This window comes from Mauremys mutica, chromosome 12, assembly GCF_020497125.1.
Source record: "Mauremys mutica isolate MM-2020 ecotype Southern chromosome 12, ASM2049712v1, whole genome shotgun sequence".
Taxonomy (NCBI): domain Eukaryota; kingdom Metazoa; phylum Chordata; order Testudines; family Geoemydidae; genus Mauremys; species Mauremys mutica.
Genome location: NC_059083.1, coordinates 16,071,607 through 16,091,242, shown reverse-complemented (window position 1 = coordinate 16,091,242; position 19,636 = coordinate 16,071,607). Strand labels below are relative to the sequence as shown.

Genomic DNA, 19,636 nt, shown 5'->3' with positions numbered 1-19,636 from the left:
AACTTTGGGTCATGACCCCATTTTCAGGGTGTCACCAGAGCTGATTTAGGCTTGCTGGGGCATAGGGTCAAAGCCCAATCCCCACCACTAGGGTTGCCAATGTTGGTTGGATATATTCCTGGAGATGTCATCACATGACAATCTTTAATTCCTGGAGACACCAGGCCAAACCTGGTGGGTTGACAACTCTACCCACTGCTCGGAGCCAAAGCAGAAGCCTGAGGGCTTCAGCCCTAGGCAGTAGGGCTCAGTTTATAGGTACCCTGGGGCCCCCCACAGGTCCCATCCCCCACAGCAGCAGAGCTCAGGTGGGCTCAGACTTCAGTCCCTATTCCTGGGGCCACAGAAATGTTTGTTGTCAGAAAAGGGTTGTGGTGCAATGAAGTTCAAGAACCCCCCGTCTACCTTCAAATACATTTGTATTTAGTACCTGAAAAGTACTTTAATGAAACCCCACCTAGGCCATAAATCCCTAGGAGCAGAAAGATTAGGATTTTTCTTTACAAAACAATGTTAAAGAACAGAAAAAACTTCTCTAGCCAAAAACAAAGAGAAAACACAGAATTAAGATTAGTGTTTGGCGAAGGGCAGATCCTAACAGCAAAAAAAAAAAATAGAGGCCAGAAACAGCCAGAGAAAAACCAAACAAACTAAACCCGAAAGGACAATCTATTTAGAATTGTATAGGAGAGCAGAATAAAACCGACGCCTGTTACGTGCACGAAGCAGTAACACCAAACCACATTTCTTTACAACTCCCATAGCAGTCTACCCAGAACTACCCTACTAAGTGACCTCAGTTGTGTATTGTATCCTTGTACCCTGATCGTCAGCAGAAAACCCCTAAATTATCCCGACCCCCTTTAAGTACCTAGGCACCGCTCTGCGCCCCCACTCCTCAGCGGTTTCAGCCTAAGCTCACTCAGCCTAGCCAAGAGGGACGAGCTCGCCCCAGCCTTCTCCGGCGGCAGCGCCTGGCCGCCTTGGGGCTCCGCCCCTGTAGCTACCGCCGCTAGCTCTTCCTGCAACGCGGCTCGCAGCTCGACTCCCGCGGCCACCGCGCTGCGGGCAATAGCCGCCAGCCGCTCCCCGACGGCGGCTAAGCGACCCCACCGCTCCCCGCTCATCATAACTACTGCGCTCGCTCCCCTACCCACCGGGGCTTTATATAAAGCAGAGCCAGACGCCGTCGAATCAACCTGCTCCCTGCCAGACCTCCGCGGAGCAGTTTTCACACAGGTCCGCTCCAACTAACATTCTAACTCCCCTCCCCCCCATCTTAATAGCAGCGTCTAGTCCAGCTTCATCAGTTCTGTTTTCATCCACCTGTTTTTCCCCCATTGCGTTTTTAGCCCAACCGGAGTAGTTCCCTTTTCAGTCACGTCATCTGCTCACAAACTTCTCTCGCTCTGCACCCACAACAAAGGAACCTGGGCCTGTTCAGTTTCCCCTTGCCACCCAGCAGGGCTGCCGGGAGGATTCAGGGGGGCTGGGCCAAAGCCATTTGGCAGCCCCTTCCATAAAAAAAAGTTACAATACTCTAGAATACTATATTCTCGGGGGGGGGGGGCTGCGGGGCCTGGGGCAAATTGCCCCACTTGCCCCCTCTCTGGGCGGCCCTGCCACCCAGCAAACCTACTGGAAATTCAGGTAACCTTATTTGCTGAGTGGCTTCATGTTTATTGAGAGCATTGGTAGGAAAGAAGTGTGAGCTACCCAAAATTAATCCCCTAAATTATTCTGCCAAATATGCTCTAAGAATTATTCTAGGAGAATACTCCGGCCCGTGGTATACAGGAGGTCAGCTTAGATTGTCACAATGGTCCCTTCTGGCCAGAGAAGCTATGAATCTGTATTTATTTGTAGGGGAATCCACACAGGTATAGATTTACACACCTCACATGTATACTTGATGTCATAGTTTGATACCCTACGATGGCATCTTATTCTAATCAGGAATCAAAAATCTGAGTTAACATCAAGTTAAAGTTGCTCCTTCCTGTTAAAAAAACCACAGCAGGCAGTTAAAACCTAGCGATTTAAAACAACGGCATGGAAGGATGAAAAGAAAAGCAGCTAAACGGCATGGAGGGATGAAATAACCGCATGGCTCAGAGTCACTCAAATCAAATATCGCATATTGGATGTTGAAACTAGCAAGCCACCTTAACCCTGACCTCAACAGGAGAAAAATTAACTCTGACCTCAGTAACTCAAAGAGGAGAAAAGAAAAACGATCTTAACTCTGGCCTCAGAATGTCCAAGAGGAGATAAAAAATAGAACCTTTACTCAAATGAGTTGAGGATTTGTTTTTCCTTATGAAACTTTTCTCATTCTCGAATTGAAATCAAATTAATACTATCATTGATTATTTATATTATTATAGTGCCTGTGAACCTCAATCACAGACCACGACCCTGCTGTGCCAGGCACCATACAAAACACAAACCAGACAGTCCCTGCCTCAAGGAGTTTACAATCTAAGTATAAAGTCTTGACTTTTGGGGAGACTCCTGCACCCCATCTAAGGCCCATTGTGATTCATGGTTTTTTTCAGAACAGAGGACTCCGGACTCTGGGAATGTTGGAAACGTAAGCGCTACTTTATTACAGCTAGTGAAAAGCAAGAACCAAAATGAAAGAACCCTTCTGCCCACCCCGAATGCACTGATCCCGATCCAGGTGGCTGCATTTACAGGGGAAAGGTATCAAAGTCCATGGCTGATTTCAGGTCCCGTCACCCCAAACAGAAAAGAGCCTTCCTAAGTTAAAAGGAAATTACAAGCAAGCAAACAGACAGACAGACAAATGAATCCAGTTCTAAAAGCAAATGACCCAGCCCCAGGAAATCCCAGGATTGGGGTTTAATGGGAGATAAGGAATCAGTTATTACAGTTATAGGATATTGTAATGTTAACTCCTTCTCTGCTGGCAGCCGATCTCCCAGGCAGGGGACAGGGTCCAGCAGGGCCTCTGTCTCCAATCCCAGTTCTATCCCCTTGGTGCTAGTGTACCTGTGTGGGTGAGTGTGACAGTGGACAGGCTGGGCTGTCAGGCTTTTCTGCCTGTGGCTTCAGTGGAGGGGATTGGCCTGGATTCTGATGCGACCTGGACTATTATCTCTCCTGGCTTCCTTCTCAGGTCAGATTCGCCCTCTTGAGGCACTGGGGGGAGACACCCCCCTTTACTTCTTCTGCAGCATCATTTGTAGCCACAGGGATCGGCACCTGCTGCCCCAGATATTTGTCTTCTCACTTGTGCAGCGAGTTCTCAGATAGCAGCTTCCCAAGACCAAACCCGGCCGTGTCCCAGATCCAGCCTCCCCCCCTCTCCTCCTTTCACTCCTGACGATCTCATGTTGCTAATGGGATCGGGGTCTTGCTTCCTTCCCCCGTGGGGGTCTCTGCCTCCCACGCTCGACTGTCAGTGTTGGTGTTGACAAAAATCCTGGAGTCTCCTGTGAAACGTCCCCGAATCAGAAATGTGAATAATCACTTGCTTAACGGTACAAATGTGACATCACCGGGGGCTATTGGGGAACAGTATAAATGTACCATTCAGGCTGGGAGGCTGTTGGGGAATCATATAAAAATGGCACTCAGGTTGGGGGCTGGTTGATGGGGAATGGTATAAGTGTGACACCCAGAGGAGCAATATGAATGTGATGCTCAACTGAGTGTGGAGATGAGATTCTTCCTTCCCACAATGCTCAGTCAGCGCCTTCTTAGCCCTGCCCGCACCCCGATCGCCTGCACCCCCCTGCGCCCATCAGCCATCCCCACCCAGTTCCCCAAACACAGGTCCCCACCTCTGCCAGCCCCCCAAATAGGTTGGCCGCCTTTCTAATGGCTGGTAACCAGAGCCCTGAAGCCCCCTCCCTTGCTCTGTTTCCTCAAGGCCCCGCCCCCTTCTCCGCCTCTTCCCCAAGGCCCCGCCCCTTCTCCGCCTCTTCCCCTGAGGCCCTGCCCCCTTCTCTGCCTCTTCCCTTGAGGCCACGCCCCCTTCTCCACCTCTTTCCTTGAGGCCCCACATCCCTGCTCTGTCTCTTCCCCTTTCCCCCGATTAAAAAAAAATGGACATCAGGGGTTGTCAAATGGCACCCGGACACACAAGCCAAAGCCCAGACTGTCTGGGTGAAAACCAGATGGGTGGCAACCCTACCCCCCAAGCACTCAATCCAGCCCCCTCCCGGCACCTCGTCCTCCCCTCCTCCTCTGTGCTCAATTCACCCCCCTCCCCTGCTAATTCTCATCCCCCCGATACCTTCCCAATACTCAAGTGACCTCCTCCCCTCTGGTTCCCATCCCCCTCGGGCGTGGGATCCGGGGGTGAGCCTGGTGCTCTCGGGGGTGACACATCCTCAGGCCAGCGGGACAGGGAACGGGTGGGTGCGGGCGTGCTGGGAGACCACCTCTCGTTGGTCAGGACATATCCCTGCCAGGTGGGGCGGCTGGATTAGCGCCCAACAGCTGCCAGGAGCACCCACTGTCTGTCCCCGCCCTGCCAGGCTAGAGAGGATGGCCTGCTGCCTGTCCCCCGTTCTGGGAAGGGGGCCACTGGCCCCAGTAAACAGCTCCAGAGAAGGATGGGAGGCTGGTTAGGAAGTGGGTGGCAGCTGGGGCCAGGCCTCCTGGGGCAGGGCGGACGCCCAGCCTGAGCTGCCATCCCCCAGCCGCCACGGGGTGGGAGCCACGTCTGGGGCAGGGAAGGCTTTCATGCCCCATCCCCGCAGCCCCCCGGCAGTGTGGGGGAAAGGCACGGCTGCTGCTGTGGCATCCTCCGCCCAGGCTGGGGGCTGGCTGCTCCTCCTCTCCCCTTCCCCCCACCAGGTTGGCAGGAGGGAAAGGGCAGCCTCGGCGGCGGCGGCAGGGCCTCTCTGTGGTTTGGCCGGGCCAGAGGGGGTGGAGTCTTTCTCTGCCTCAGCCCCGCCCCCTCCCTTAAAGGGCCGGTGTTGGGTGGCGGCGGCGGCGTGGGCCCGCTGGTGGCGGTTGCGGTGGGAGCTGCGGCTGAAGGCCTTGCCGCAGTCGGGGCACTTGTACGGCTTCTCGCCCGTGTGGACGCGCCGGTGCCGCTCCAGGTGGGAGATGAAGCCGAAGCTCTTGCCGCAGACGCCGCAGGGGTAGGGCTTTTCGCCCCGGTGGGCCCGCTGGTGGGCCAGCAGCTGGGCCCCCGCCGCGAACCGCTTCCCGCAGTCTTTGCAGCGGTGGGGCCGGCCGCTGGAGTGGACCCGCTGGTGCTGGGCCAGGGTGGAGCTGACGGCAAAGGCCTTGCCGCACTCGTCGCATTTGTAGGGCCGCTCGCCGGTGTGGACGCGCCGGTGCCGCTCCAGGTGGGAGCTGACGCTGAAGCCTTTCCCGCAGTCCCCGCACTCGTAGGGCCGCTCGCCAGTGTGGATGCGCCGGTGCCGCTCCAGGTGGGAACTCCAAGCGAAGCCCTTCCCGCAGTCCCCGCACTGGAAAGGCTTCCCGGCCGCGTGGGATTTCTGGTGCTTGGCCAGCGCCGCCGGCTCGCCGTAGCCCTTCCCGCACTCGGGGCAGCGGTGCGGCTTGTCGCCGGCGTGGACGCGCTGGTGCCGGTCCAGATGGGAGCTGACGCTGAAGGCCTTCCCGCAGTCGTCGCAGCGGTACGGCCGCTCCCCGGTGTGGATGCGCCGGTGCTTGATGAGGGCCGAGCACCAGCCGAAGCATTTGCCGCACTCGCCGCACTGGAAGGGCCGCTCGCCGGTGTGAATCCGCTGGTGCTTCACCAGCGAGGAGCTCTGTCCGAAGCCCTTCCCGCACTCGGGGCACTTGTGGGGCTTATCTGCGCAGCCCGAAGGCGCCGGGGCAGGCTCCGGTACGGCGGCCGGCGGTGGCATGCGCCGGCGCCCGCAGTCGGCACACTTGGTGGGATCCCTCCCGCTGCCGACAGGCGCGGCCTGGAGCTGGGCCACGGTGGCGGCGCTGAGGTGGTAGCTCTTCCCGCAGTCGGCGCATTTCCGCGGCTTCTCCCCGGTGTGGACGCGCCGGTGCCGGTAGAGGTGGGAGCTGCGGCTGAAGCTCTTCCCGCAGTCGTCGCACTGGAAGGGCCGCTCCCCGGTGTGGACGCGCCGGTGCCGCTCCAGGTGGGAGGTGAAGCCAAAGGCTTTGCCGCACTCGGGGCACTGGAAAGGTTTTTCCCCCCGGTGCTTCCGCTGGTGGGCCAGGAGGGCGGCGCCCAGCCCGAAAGCTTTGCCGCAGTCCTGGCACCGGTGGGGCTTGTCGGCGGCGTGGACCCGGCGGTGCTGGGTCAGGGTGGAGCTGACGGTGAAGCGCTTGCCGCACTCCTCGCACTTGTAGGGCCGCTCGCCGGTGTGGACGCGCCGGTGCCGCTCCAGGTGGGAGCTGACGCTGAAGCCTTTCCCGCAGTCCCCGCACTCGTAGGGCCGCTCGCCGGTGTGGATGCGCCGGTGCCGCTCCAGGTGGGAGCTCCAATTGAAGCCCTTCCCGCAGTCCCCGCACTGGAAGGGCTTCCCGGCCGCGTGGGACTTCTGGTGCCGGGCCAGCGCCGCCGGCTCGCCGAAGCTCTTCTCGCATTCGGGGCACTTGTGGGGCTTGTCGTTGGCGTGGAGGCGCTGGTGCCGGATCAGGTTGGAGCGCTGGCTGAAGGTCTTCCCGCATTCGGCGCAGCGGAACGCCTTGTCCACCCCCGCAGGCGCCGGCGGCTGCTTGAGGACTCCTGTCTGGCCTGCAGGTGTGTCCTGATTCTTCCCCTCCACGTTCTGCAGTTTCCCATCCGGCCCTGCGCTGGGATTCTCCACTTCCTCTTTGTCCGGTGATGTCTCCTGCAACTCTGTTTTCCCAGGAGATCCCGGTGGCTGCTCCTCCTCTTCCTCTTCCTCTTCCTCCTCTTCTTCCTCCTCCTCCTCCTCCTCCTCCTCTTCACTCGCTGACCCTTCGCCTGCAGGGAAAGAGAATCCAGATGTGAGTCACGAGGGAGGAGGGTCTCCCCACTGAAGCATGTTGTACCGGGGGTGAAATGATGCTAAATCTAAGGATGTGAAAGGAATCGTCGTCATTCCCTGTACTGGGGGTGCAAGAGAAACTGAGAGATCAGGGCCCCGTTGTGCCGGGCACTGCACAGACACAGCAAGAGACAGTCCCTGCCCCAGCTGAGATCAGGTCCCTATTGTGCCAGGCGCTGCACAGACACACAGGGAGAGACAGGCCCTGCCCCAGCTGAGATCAGGGCCCCATTGTGCTGGGCACTGCACAGACACACAGGGAGAGACAGGCCCTGCCCCAGCTGAGATCAGGGCCCCGCCGTGCCGGGCGTTGCACAGACACACAGTGAGAGACAATCCCTGCCCCTAAAAGCTCACAGTCTAAATATTTCACTCATATATGGTTTTCTCCTGGGCTTTACTCCTGCTCACCTGGGCTGCTGCTTCTCGGGATCTCCCTGTCCTCAGAGGCCTGGAGATCTGGGACCCACGGTTCTTCCCCTCGTTCCATCCAGGAGAGCAGGTCAGGCTTAGAAATCGGAAATCCCGCTGGCAGGAGGAGAGAAGAGGACAGGTTAAGTGTTGATGGGATACTAATCAGGCCGGGCTGATTGTTTTACAGAAGCGCATAGAGGCTGTAACTGAGATCAGGGCCCCGTTGTGCCGGGTGCTGCACAGACACAGAGGGAGAGACATGAATTGACTCCAGCACATGGTCTGTGATTAAGAAAGGGGCTGGACCAGAGGTCCCCAATGCGGTGCCCACGGGCGCCATGGCGCCTGCCGTGGCATCTATGTGCGCCCGCCTACTGGCCGCCGGAAAAGCAGCCGCCGAGAAGCAGCAACGTCAAGAAGTGCTGCCGCCGACATGCCGCTGATTTTCGGCGGCGACGCTTGTTGGCGTTGCTGCATTTCGGCGGCTGCTTGTCCGGCGGCCACGCTCCTCGGTGGCTAGTCGTCCGGCGCCCGCCACACTGAAAAGGTTGAGGACCGCTGGGCTGGATCATCTCCACGACATGCATTTGACACCCCGTCCTAGGTAGACAGATCAGAAAGACAAACCCAGTATCTTTCCCCTAACTCCCTTTCAAAGCCCAAGGCGGTGGATTGTCATTGTGGGCCCAAATCCCGCGGGATCTGGACACAGGAATCTGTCAGGGTTTTTCGGAAATTCCAGCCTGAATTATTCAGCTGGGCGAATGCCTTCCCCATGGAAGCCCCATAGCCAACAGATCAAGTACAAAATCCCATTGGCTTCAAGTAGCAAGAGCCACTGGTCATTCTATTTCTGGGACAACCACAACCTGGCATCCCTTACAGGGACCTGGGTGGGCACAGGGTGGCTGGGTGAGTAACAGATGTTTTGGTTCACCAGCCGTTCCAAAGAAATTGAGGGGGGGAAAACAGTGTTTCGGGTGGACCCAAAAATGATTTCCTTTTTTTTTTAAATATTGGGGAAACCAAAAAGGTAAAAAACCCATTGATTTGGGGCCGGACCCAACATTTCCTTTTGACAAAACACCAACCGTTGTGTTTGGATTTTGACCGTTCTGGAACGGTTTTTCCTGGCTCGTTGGTTCACTTAAAGCAAAGGAGACGTTTGAAACAAAATGTCCCCTCGAAGCGGGAAAATTGAACTGTTTCGTTTGAGAAAAGGTTGAAACGCTTCAATTTTCCAGCATTTTTTTTAGAGTTTTATTCGACCGCAACAGGCACCAATTCGCACAACGCTTCAGGGTCGCTGCTGCTGTAGTTTTCGTCCACAAAAAGGTTCCTCCAAAACATTTAATCCACCTCTGCTCGGGGCTTCCAGTCTTCCTTGAGAGGTGGCTCAAATAGGGCCCCCCCTCTCCTGAGTCACTAACGGCTTTTGCAAATCTCTCGTCGCTTCCAACTCGCCGGGACTTACCCGACACCAGCTCCCTGCGGTGGGATTCGGCCATCGCGGTGATCCGCGGCATGCTGATGGCCATCTCTTCTGCTAACAAGAAACGGATGAGACGGCGATTAGACGCACCGCAGGCCGGGACAGTCTTGCCTGGGACAACCACCAGCCCAGCTCCCCCTCCCTTAGCAAAAGCAGCGCAAGGCGAAAGACGACAGATCAACAGTGCAAGGTCTGCTCCATAACCATTGACTTCCATTGACTTCAGATCTCTCTTACGGGGCTCCCTGTTGCCACAGTATCTGAGTTCCTTTCAGTGTCTAATTAGGCTTTGGGAGAATTCAATTTTTATTTCGGTCTCATTTGGACGGAGAACATCCATGTTTATTTTTAAGCTTTTTTTAAAATCATCATCAATTTCAGTGCTCACGGTTGTGGGAAATTATGAGGGGCGACCCCCAAGAATAATTCTCTAATGACAGTAGACAGTGCGATTCAGAAAGTTAAAGCTTTATAATGGTTAACACACAAATGGTCAACCTCCCATCAGATCTCGCTCTAGGAATTATTTTGGGGCAGTTCTCTGGCCTGTATTAGCCAGGAGGTCAGACAAAATGGATACAGTGGTCCCGTCTGGGCTAGGAATTTACGAAGTAAATTGCCTTAAATGAAACTCTGCTAAGTTCTCCAGCAGCATTTTCCTTGTTTTGTCCAGCCATGAATTTTGACAATTGTCACTGGAAATACTCTGTTTGCCAGAAGCTGGAAATGGGCGACAAGGGATGGATCACTTGATGATTCCCTGTTCTGTTCATTCCCTCTGGGGCACCTGGCACTGGCCACTGTCAGAGGACAGGACACTGGGCTAGATGGACCTTTGGTCTGACCCAGTGTGGCCGTTCTTACATTCTTATGAAATAGTTTTTCCTTGCTTTGTGCATGTGTGATGAAATTGATGTTTCCCGACATTCACCAATAGCAGTCGAATCCTGTCTGTAACATATTGTCCTCTATCTAGGTAAAGCCCTGCCAAATTCACGGTCCATTTTCGTAAATTTCATAGCATTTTAAAAATCTTGAACGTCACGGTTTCAGATATTGAAATCTTAAATTTCACGGTGCTGTAACAAAACATGAACGGGTATTTAAAAACGGCAAAATCTAAACACGCAAACCCCTTAAGACTCAGCGTTTCTCAAACTCAGGGTCCCAATCTAAAAGGGGGTCGCAAATCTATTGTAGGGGGGTCACGGTGTTGCCACCCTCATCTCTGTGCTGCTTTCAGAGCTGGGCGGCCGGAGAGCGGCAGCTGCTGGCCGGGTGCCCAGCTCTGAAGGCAGCGCTGCCGCCAGCAGCAGCACAGAAGTCAGGGTGGCAGTACCGTGACCTCCCTACGATAGCTTTTCAACCTCCTTTTGGGTTGGGACCCCCAGTTTGAGAAATGTTGTGTACTTTTGTATACTTTTACCCTATAGTATAGAGTAAAAGCACACCAAAGGCCAGATTTCATGGTCTGTGACGCGTTTTTCATGGCCGTGAATTTGGTAAGGCCCTAAATAAAGGCAGAGCTGTTATCTCCATGTTACAGACCAGAACCTGAGGCCCAGAAACACTAAGGGTGCATCTACACAGTAAGCGACAGTCTGCAGCGCTGAGTCCCAGAGCCCAGGCTGACAGACTCCACTCCAGCGCTGAAAACAGCCAAGTAGACGTTCAGGTCGGAGCTCGGGCTCTGAAGCTAAGAGATGGGGGCGGGCTGTCATTGGCCGTGTAGCTGTTCCCTAAGTGATTTACCCAAGATCACGCACACACAGAGCAGGGAATTGAAGGCTGGTCTCCCCCACCCGACACGAAGACCCTCACCACTGCACCAGACTTGCTCAAACAGCAAGCGCTCACGGCGTGTCTACATTACACCGTCAATCTGGATCCTAGCTTGCGAACAGGGTGTTTCCAAGTCCGCGCTTGAGCGTCTGCACTGCATTGTAAATCTGGGCTTATAACTGCTAGCCCCGGGTCTCACAGCCAGGGCAATGCGTCCGCACTGCACTCGGGTCTGCGGCTTGAGCTGGGTCCACACTGCAAAACGACAGCGCTTGGACCTGAGCCACAGCGGGACTCGGCCTCTCACCCACCTAAGTCCCGAGGGCTAGCCGACCCGAGTCAGAATGATTTGTGTGCAGACAGAAGAGGGGCTTGGGCTGAAACCAGAGTCAGAGCCCAGGCTGAATGCGCAGTGTAGACACACCCTAAAAGAGCACCGCAGGGGAAAGATCTCTGGCTTGGATTCTCCAGGTGCAGAGACAAGGGAAAATCTGTAAGGAGGCAGGGCTGGGAAAAACTGAGCAGATATTTGCTAGCCAGAGGTGCAAACCTACTAGCCACTGTGAAGGACAAGTACCTACAGGGAGGTTAGCAACTTGACTGTTTCTGAATGTCCCTCAGGGAGAAAAGGGGTGTGTGGTGTGGAAAACAGTCTCTCTCTCTCTATCTCTCATGAGATCTCTAGGGGCTGATCTTCTCCCTGCAAAAATCCAAGGCGCTCACGTTCCTTCAGGCCTATCAGACAAACCACTAAGCGAGGGAGAGTGAATCCTTACCCAGAGATATCAGCGTCTCATAATTCTCCTGCATGGCGTCCCTGCGGAGGGCTCTCCACCAGCCCGCTGCACCCTGCAGAGAGGCGCAGGCTCCTCATGGAAAGCCACCAGCTCCTGGGGAAAAAAAGCACCCCCCCATTCAGTACCAGCTGCTCCCTGGAAAATCCCACCAGCTCAGGGTGGGAGGCTGGCTCCTCTGCTCTGGAATCTGGCGGTGGTTCCTGAAATCAGCAATTCCCCAGTTTTGGGGGGGACTAGGGCTCCATCCCAACTTGAGCTAGGTGGCCAGCAGAATTTCCATTCCTAAGGAAATCCTGGGATTTTGAAATTGGCTTTCATTCCGCAAGGAGAAAAATGTCCAAAGGTCCTGTTAAAAAAACAAAACAAAAACTGCCCTCTGTCGGGGCAACCAAAATGTTTTATTTCAATAAACCTGCAAAGTTTCATTTTGATTTGGGCTTTTTTAAATGGTACGTTCGATTGTACTTTATAATAGAACAGAAAACAAAATAAACTTGGGGAAAAATTCAGTGCTTCCAAAATGAAATTTTTGCAGAAATCGATATGTTCCTGCAGAATGTTTTGATGTCGAAGAAATGGCATTTTCTGGTGGGAAAATGTTCTCTTGGAAATTGTTTTGGAACCAGTCTGTTCCCACCCTCCAGCTCTGGGATGTCGAACCCAGGAGAACACGAGGTGGGGTTTCTGTCTCCCTCTAGTGGCTGCACCGTGCAACAGCCAATGCCACAGTGTACCCAAGGTTAACAGCGTGTGCTTATTTGTCTCCCTCTAATGACTGCACCGTGCAACAGCCAATGCCTCAAACAGTATTTATTGCAGGCTAACAACAGGTGATTTTGCCCCATCCCCCTTACTAGCTTCACCGTGTCCGCCACAGATTATGAGCTACAGAAACTGGGTCTTTAGGTTTATGCCGTCAGATCCAGCCGTCCAGACTTCAATCCTTGTAATATTATATGCGCATTTTTATACAGCGTGGAAGGATGACCGACATAAGTCGATGGTTGGGAAGGGATCGAACTCCGAATCCTTCAGGACTTACACTAACCCCTGGCTAGGAGGATTAGGGAGGGACCTCAATCCACCATTGTCTGCTAGGCCAGTAGTTCTCAGCTGGTGATCTGGAGATCTCTGGGGCTTCGCAGACTATGTTTAAGGAGTCCGCCATAGGAGTCATTACCATAGGCCACCGGTTCTCAACCTGTGCTCCGCAGACCCCTTGGGGTCCGCAGACTACGTCCAAGATTTCCAAAGGGATCCACACCTGCATTCGAAATTTTGTAGGGGTCCGCAAATGAAGGAAAGGGTCGAGAACCCACTGCGCTAGGCGGTTTTCTGGAGTGGCTGACGCCGCCATAAAGGCCCCTGCTCCGGCTCAGCCTGGCAGTTCCTTGTCTGTTCCTTGCTGGACGTTTTTAGGACCCCAAAACCGACAACGCCGGGTCTCTTTCTTCCCGCGCAGACCCGGCCCCTCTCAGCAGGACTAAACCCACTGGGGACCCCGTGCCGAGGAACAGTGTCTCCGAGCTGAACGCTAGGACAGGGCCCAATCAAAGGGGCTGTTGGGGGTGGGGATTTTCCCTGACACTGTCCCCCCCAAAGCGGCACGTCCCCACCCCCCAGATTGGGCCGGGGGCAGGAACTGGCTTTTCCTCTCTCCGCTCCACAGCTTGTCCCCAGGAAAGTCACGTCTCCCCAGGGTGATGCCAATTAGGGTGACCGGGCAGCAAATGTGAAAAATCAGGACGGGGGTGGGGGGTAACAGGAGCCTATATAAGAAAAAGACCCCAAAATCGGGACTGTCCCTATGAAATCGGGAGATCTGGTCACCCTAATGCCAATGGATCGGGGCAGATTTGGTGGGCGGGGGCTGGGAGCCTCTTGCCCCCTTTCTGTCTCCGCCCCCCGTTCCTGTCCCCCCCATTTTCTGTCTCCTTCCCCCTCTGCCTGGGAGACTTGGCCTCTGATTCCTGGGCGGGTTTGCTCCCCCCCCCCCGCCTTTCCTGCCCGGCCCCAGCGCTTCCCCCCAGGTCTCCCCATCACCTGCAGGCTCCGGCTCAGGGGCTGGTGCGGGCAGGGCCCGGGGCCGGTTCCTGCCCCCGGAGAAAGTGCCCCCCCCCCCAGGGCTGGGCGCGGAGGGGGCTTGGATCCAGGTCTCCCCCCCGCCGATCAGCAGCGGCTCAACCCCCGGCTGGCTCCCGGAACTGCAGCTGCATCCGTCTCGCCCAGGAAACTCAACCCCCGGAGGTAGCAGCGAGTGCAAGGAAGAAACGCAGCAGCCCGTGCAATCAGCAGGGCCCTCTAGTGGGGACAGCCAAGGGGGGCCCCCCCCGCCCGCCCGCCCCCAGGCTCCCCAACCCCGGGGACAGAGCTGCCAGCCAGGCAGGTGCCTGGAGCTTTCCCCGCACGACCTGATCTTTCAGGAGCCACGAAGCTTCAGTTCCTGGAGACTCCAGGGCCATCCTGGGCCATCCCACCCCGCAGCCTCCCCCGGGGCCCCGTCGCCCCCCGGCCGCGCAGAGCCATCGGGGGCAAAGGGCAGTGGCTCCCCCTGGGGTCCCGGCCGCAGCCCGGGCGAAGAGAGATCCAAGCGCAGGCGGCCTCATGCCGGCAAATCTTTGGGCCTTCGCTCGAGGGCTTCGCCCGCCCGGAGGTTCCCGCCTCCCCCGAATGGCCGGGAGAAGTCAGGGTCCAGGGCCTGCTTGGGGGGCGCTGGCATCAGACTCGCTGGGGCCCAGGGCAGGGAGCCGAACCCCCACCGCCTGGGGCCAGGGCCGGGTTTACAATGGCGCCAGTGGTGCCATCGAGCCGGGCCCATGCTCTGAAGGGGGCCCAGCCGGTTCTGCTTGCACTGGGCCCCGAGACCCACTTGCTCCCCCCCACCCCACTTTCTCCTCTCGGCCGGCCAGCCAAGGGCTCCTCTCTGCTCCCTGGCCTCACCCAGGCTCCTATCTGCCCCCTGGGCAGTCCTGTGGGGCCCCACCTGTCTCCCCAGAGCTGAGCCACCTGGGAGTGGTGCAGAAGCCTGGTCAGGCTCTGGCAGTTGGGGGGGAGCAGTGTGGGGGGCTTGGCTGGGCCCCTCCAGGCAAGTGGGTCCCGAGGGAGCCTGGCCGGGGCAGGCTCTGGCCTGGCTGATCTCACCACTCCCGAGGGGCCAGAGCGATTCCCGGCCCCGGGACCGGCCCTGGCTGCCCTGCCGGCTCAGCCCGACAGACACAGTCACCTCCCAGCAGGGCTGGTGTGTGCGGCTGGGAGGCAGGGTGTGGGGGAGAGGGTGTCTGGGGCAGGGGTGCTGGGTTGTGAGCAGGGGGGAAGATCTGTGCGCAGGGGCGGCTCTAGGTATTTTGCCGCCCCAAGCACGGCAGGCAGGCTGCCTTCGGTGGCTTGCCTGCGGGAGGTCCCCGGTCCCGCGGATTTGGCGGCAGCCTGCGGGAGGTCCGCTGAAGCCGCGGGACCAGCGGACCCTCCACAGGCATGCTGCCAGCTTGGCGTGCTGGTGCCTGGAGCCGAACCTGTCTGTGCGTGTCGGGGCACTAGGGTGTGAGGGTTCTGGGGGGGGGGCACTGGGCAGTTGTGGTGAGGCAGTGGAGGGGGGGTGCTGGGCAGGGGTGGGGTGGTATGCAGGATGCTGTGCATTTGTGAGAGGGTCTGAGAGCAATGCTGGGCATAGTGGGCCTGGGGGGGCTCTGACCATGGGGTAGACAGGGGGGCGGTGTTGGGTGGGGGGGCTGTGTGCCGTAGCATGGGCCTACCTCCAAGGGCAAGGGGCACACCGGCAGCACAGGGCCGGGCGGGCCACCGAATTCCAGCTGAGGCCTCCCAAGTGCGGAGCAGAGCAGGACAATGACCTCCCATGTCTTACATAGATACAACACTCCTGTTAATACACCCCAGAAGGATATTAGCCTTCCTCACAGCTGCAGTCACATTGTTGGCTCCTATTGAATTTGCGATCCACTAGAACCCCCAGCTCCTTTTCAGCAGTACGGCTGCCTAGCCAGTTAGTCCCCACTTTGTAGCTGTGCATTTGATTTTTCCTTCCTAAGTGAAGCATTTTGCACTGGTCTTTATTGAATTTCATCTTCCTGATTTCAGGCCAATTCTCCCATTTGTCAAGGTCCTGTGTTTTAAAACAGGTTTAAAACAAACAAAAGGCAGTATTACTTCACACAACGCACAGTTAACCTGTGGAACTCCTTGCCAGAGGATGTTGTGAAGGCCAAGACTATAACAGGGTTCAAAAGAGAACTAGATAAGTTCATGGAGGATAGGTCCATCAATGGCTATTAGCCACAATGGGCAGGGATGGTGTCCCTCGCCTCTGTTTGCCAGAAGCTGGGAATGGACCACAGGGGATGCATCACTTGATGATCCCCTGTTTTGGTCATTCCCTCTGGGGCACCTGGCATTGGCCACTGTTAGAAGACAGGACACTGGGCTTTCGTCTGACCCAGTGTGGCCGTGCTTATGTTAATATAATATAATTAATTATAATTATAATTAATATAAATGAACAGAATGTTTTTATTGGCCTGAAACAATTTTTCCATTCAGCAGGAAATGTTGACATTTTTTTGGTTGTTTTCATTTCAAAACAGAAACAAATTTCAAAATCACGGCATTTCCCCTGAAACATTGGGTTTCCACTCAGCTTATTCATCAGCCAGCCCCTTCCATTGCATTATGCACTGCAGCCATGAGGGGGTGCCACTTTCACATGTATTCACCAGCGTATCACAGAGATGAACGAATTTGGGGAGAAATTGGGACGGAAATCCCCCCCCCTGCCAACCACGGCTCAAGCTGGGCTCTGGGTTTGGGTCAGTTCTGATGGGCTCTGATCAGCATATCAGAGATTCCTTTTATAAGAAATCCCACAGCATGGGTTAGCACCGTTGTATGAACCTACGGTCATTAGCAATGTGGCACCGACCTCTGCCACTCCAGCTAAAGGCTGGGCTCCGTTAGGCGGTAGTAGTGTTAGGCTGTTATCCTGCATGTGTAGCCATCACTAGCGGAGAGGGATGCGGCACAAGTGTGTTTTTGACAATGTCTTACACTGGAAATTCTGTCTGGTGTACCCATCGCCCCCGTTTCTCCCTCCCCCACCTGCAGAATCACTTGGAAGAAAGTCAGAACACTTGGCCTGGCATTGAACCATTACTCTGACAGGAATGGTGAGGCCCGGTACCTGGTGAATAACGTCTGGGCCAGGGTCAGTGAAGTGGAGAGGAACCGGGACGTTCTGGGCCATCCTGTGCGACTCTCAGAGCGAGGGAAATCCTCCGTTGAGCTGTTTTACGAGGCTCTGAGAGATGCGAGGCCTTCGCCCTCTTATACAACACAGTGCTGCCCCATTCTCTGGGTCTCTGACGTGCTCCCTCGTCCTGCTCTCTGAGCACCCCAGGGAGGTCAGGCAGCGCCATTATCCAGAAGTGAAACAGAGAGGCTTAAGTGACTTACCCAAGGTCATCTGTGGCAGAGCAGGAATTGAACCCACATCCCCAAACGTAACTGTAAACGGAATGATCATCGCACGGGGGTGTTTCCAATGGGGTCCTGCTGGGATTGGTTCTTGGGCCTACTCTAAATTTAAGACTTTTACCAATGACCTGGAGGAAAACATAGATCCGGTTTACAGATGACACAAACATTGGGGGTACGGTAGATGATGAAGAGGAGAGGTCACTGACACGGCGTGATTTGGTAGACTGGGCCCAAGCAAACAACATCTATTTTAATACAGCTAAATGTCAACATCTAGAAACAGGGATGCAGGCCGTACCTACAGGATGGGGGACTCTAACCCGGGAAGCAGGGACTGAAAAAGAGAAAGGGGTCGTGGCAAATAACCAGTTGAACACAAGCTCCCAGTGCGACACTATGGCCAAAAGGAATAATGTGATCCTAGGATGTGTGAACAAGGAGATCTTGAGTAGAGTTCTATCTCCAGCGCTGGGAGGGGAGTGGGATCTACTGGTTGGAGCAGGGGGCAGGGGCAGGGCTGGGAGCCAGGACTCCTGGGCTCTGTATCTAGCTCGGGGAAGGAGAGGTGGGGTGGGAGGGGCTAGGAGGCAAGACTCCTGGGTCAGATTCCCAGCGCTGTCATTCAATTAACATCTCAGTTTCCCCATCCTGAGCCCGTCCCTCCCTGGTAGGGCTACACTGTACTAATTGGCTTAATGAGCATTTGTAAAACTATGGGCGATCCCGAGATTAAAAGGTCCCACAGCAGCGCAAGGTGTTATTATTATTAATCAGCATAATTGCTCCCTGAACCGCATGAGCGTCTGGGGCGTGGGACACCTGGCAGCCCGGGAGGCGAAGCCAGGATGGAGAATGTGCAGTCCCGAGCCGGAGACACGGCCCTGTGACCGCAGCCAGGGCCGTCCCGGTCTGTCGGGCCCATCGTTCCGGTTCCTCTAGGGCTCCATTGATTTCCTCTGGACCCTTGCGGCGGAAGATGGCGCTGGGCGGGGAAGGAGGCTGAAGAGAATAAAAACCACCTGATGCTCAAGTGGGAACGAGGCCAGATGGCCCCAGGCCTGCTATTGTTAGAAGGAGGCTTGGGCTAATTTACGTGTTTAGGGTCCAGTGCGTGGATCGTTCAGTATTTTTGGTCAAGGTCCAAATTTTTGGGTCGAGGTGCAGGCAAGGGCCAGGCCTCAGCGAAAATAATACAAAAATAACAACAAAAATGGTGCTAATGGTAAATAAAAAGATGTTGCCGTCCGTTCTAAAGCGTCTGACGGTCTGGACTTGCCTCACGGGCTGCCTACTGAGTACCCCAGGTCAAGTGTTATGTGTGTTACAGTAGCGCTTAGACCGGGCCACGCGTCGGGAGTGGGGTCTAGTGGTTGGGGGGCTGGGAGTCAGGACTTGGGGTTCTATCCTCAGGGCACTGCACGGACCCTGACTGAGATCGGCGTTGCCGCTGGGCTGGCATTGCATGGACCCCAACTGAGATCAGGGTCCCAGTTGAGCCAGGCTCTACATGGACCCCCAACTGAGATCAGGGTCCCAGTTGGACCAGGCATTACACGGACCCCAACCAAGATTGGGATCCCCGTTGGGCTAAGTGCTGCACAGACCTTGGCTGAAATCAGCAGCCCCCCCAACCTTTTGTTTTCATCACACAAAAAACAAATTAACCCCCCCAAAAACCAATAACAACAACAAAAAACCCACAACTTTTTAGCCCCGCTAAAAAAATGTTTTTAGTTGCTGAAAAGCTAAACAACGGTTGGCATTTGGGTTTTCAATGTAGACGTTCTCATGAAATCAGACATCTCCCTCCTGTGTGGCAAACCGCCCCCCTTCGCCCCACCCCCGTTTTCAAATCCTGTGCGGCAGACATGACCCTGCTCTCACATATGACCAGAGGGGAAAGTAAGCCGGTACCGGCAAGAGCCAGTACACAGCCAACTGTACCGGCAGGGGACAGCTTCCGCAGTCCAGCAATTTAAAAGGGCCCTGGACTTCCGGCAGTGGCTGGAGCCCCTGGCCCTTTAAATTGCCGCCAGAGCCCCACTACCAGAGCCCTGGGGTAGCAGCAGCGGCCGGGAGCCCCAGGACTCTGGTGGCAATTTAAAGGGCCTGGGGATTTAAAGGGCCCCCCCCCACCCCTTCTGCCAGAGGCCCCACCCCTTCTGGTTGAGCCCCTTCCCTTGCTCAGGACCCCGGCCCTGCATACCAGGAAGTCCCTTAAGTTACTTTCACCCCTGCGTATGACCTGGCATTGCTCCTGATGGCAAACGGGCAAGCCAGGGGAAGACTGCGCACCCTTCTGGAGCGGGGAGCCAGCCAGCGGGCCTTGGTCTCGGGGCAGGGTCTGATTTGTCACTCTGCTACTTCACTGAGATGGGCTCAGTCTTCGGGTCGCTCCCTGATGCAAACTGGGTGTAGAGCCGCAGATGGCGGGGAGGGTGAGCAGACCAGATAGCAAATGTGACAAATCGGGACACTTTTGGGGCAGGGGGAGGGTAGTTGTGTATATAAAACAAAGCCCCTAATATCGGGACAGTCCTGATAATGTCGGGATGCCAGGTCATGGGGAGGCGGGGGGAATCTCCTCAGAGCAGGGCAAAGAGGAGTGGGGATGGGTCCCAGGCAGGGGTCCCCTCCAGACTGGTGGCCGAGGGCTGGTCACGTCTGAAAGCCGCTCTGTG

At 55.9% G+C, this 19,636-nt stretch overlaps 1 protein-coding gene across 3 annotated transcripts; it reads right to left on the bottom strand.

Annotated features, from left to right (window-relative positions):
* Window positions 1-4,270: 4,270 nt before the first annotated feature.
* Window positions 4,271-17,303, bottom strand: LOC123345723 (zinc finger protein 345-like). Of its 3 annotated transcripts, none has more exons than XM_044982754.1 (5): window positions 16,932-17,303; window positions 11,448-11,561; window positions 8,872-8,943; window positions 7,395-7,511; window positions 4,271-6,919 (listed from the first exon to the last, which is right to left on the bottom strand). In XM_044982754.1, exons 2-5 carry the CDS (start codon window positions 11,479-11,481, stop codon window positions 4,599-4,601), a joined length of 2,544 nt encoding a protein of 847 aa, XP_044838689.1. In that variant the 5' UTR covers window positions 11,482-11,561; window positions 16,932-17,303; the 3' UTR covers window positions 4,271-4,598. The 3 variants fall into 3 exon arrangements, with proteins under 3 accessions (XP_044838689.1, XP_044838687.1, XP_044838690.1); XM_044982752.1 differs by lacking the exon at window positions 16,932-17,303 and adding an exon at window positions 13,512-13,650; XM_044982755.1 differs by lacking the exon at window positions 16,932-17,303 and adding an exon at window positions 13,512-13,650 and having other exon boundaries at window positions 8,872-8,940.
* Window positions 17,304-19,636: the final 2,333 nt, after the last annotated feature.

Coding starts and splice junctions, on each gene's coding strand:
- LOC123345723 (XM_044982754.1), bottom strand. CDS start 11,481: ATGCAGGAGAATTATGAGACGCTGATATCTCTGG. Junction 8,944..11,447: donor TGAGACGCTGATATCTCTGG/GTAAGGATTCAC, acceptor GTTTCTTGTTAG/CAGAAGAGATGGCCATCAGC. Junction 7,512..8,871: donor CCGCAGGGAGCTGGTGTCGG/GTAAGTCCCGGC, acceptor TCCTCCTGCCAG/CGGGATTTCCGATTTCTAAG.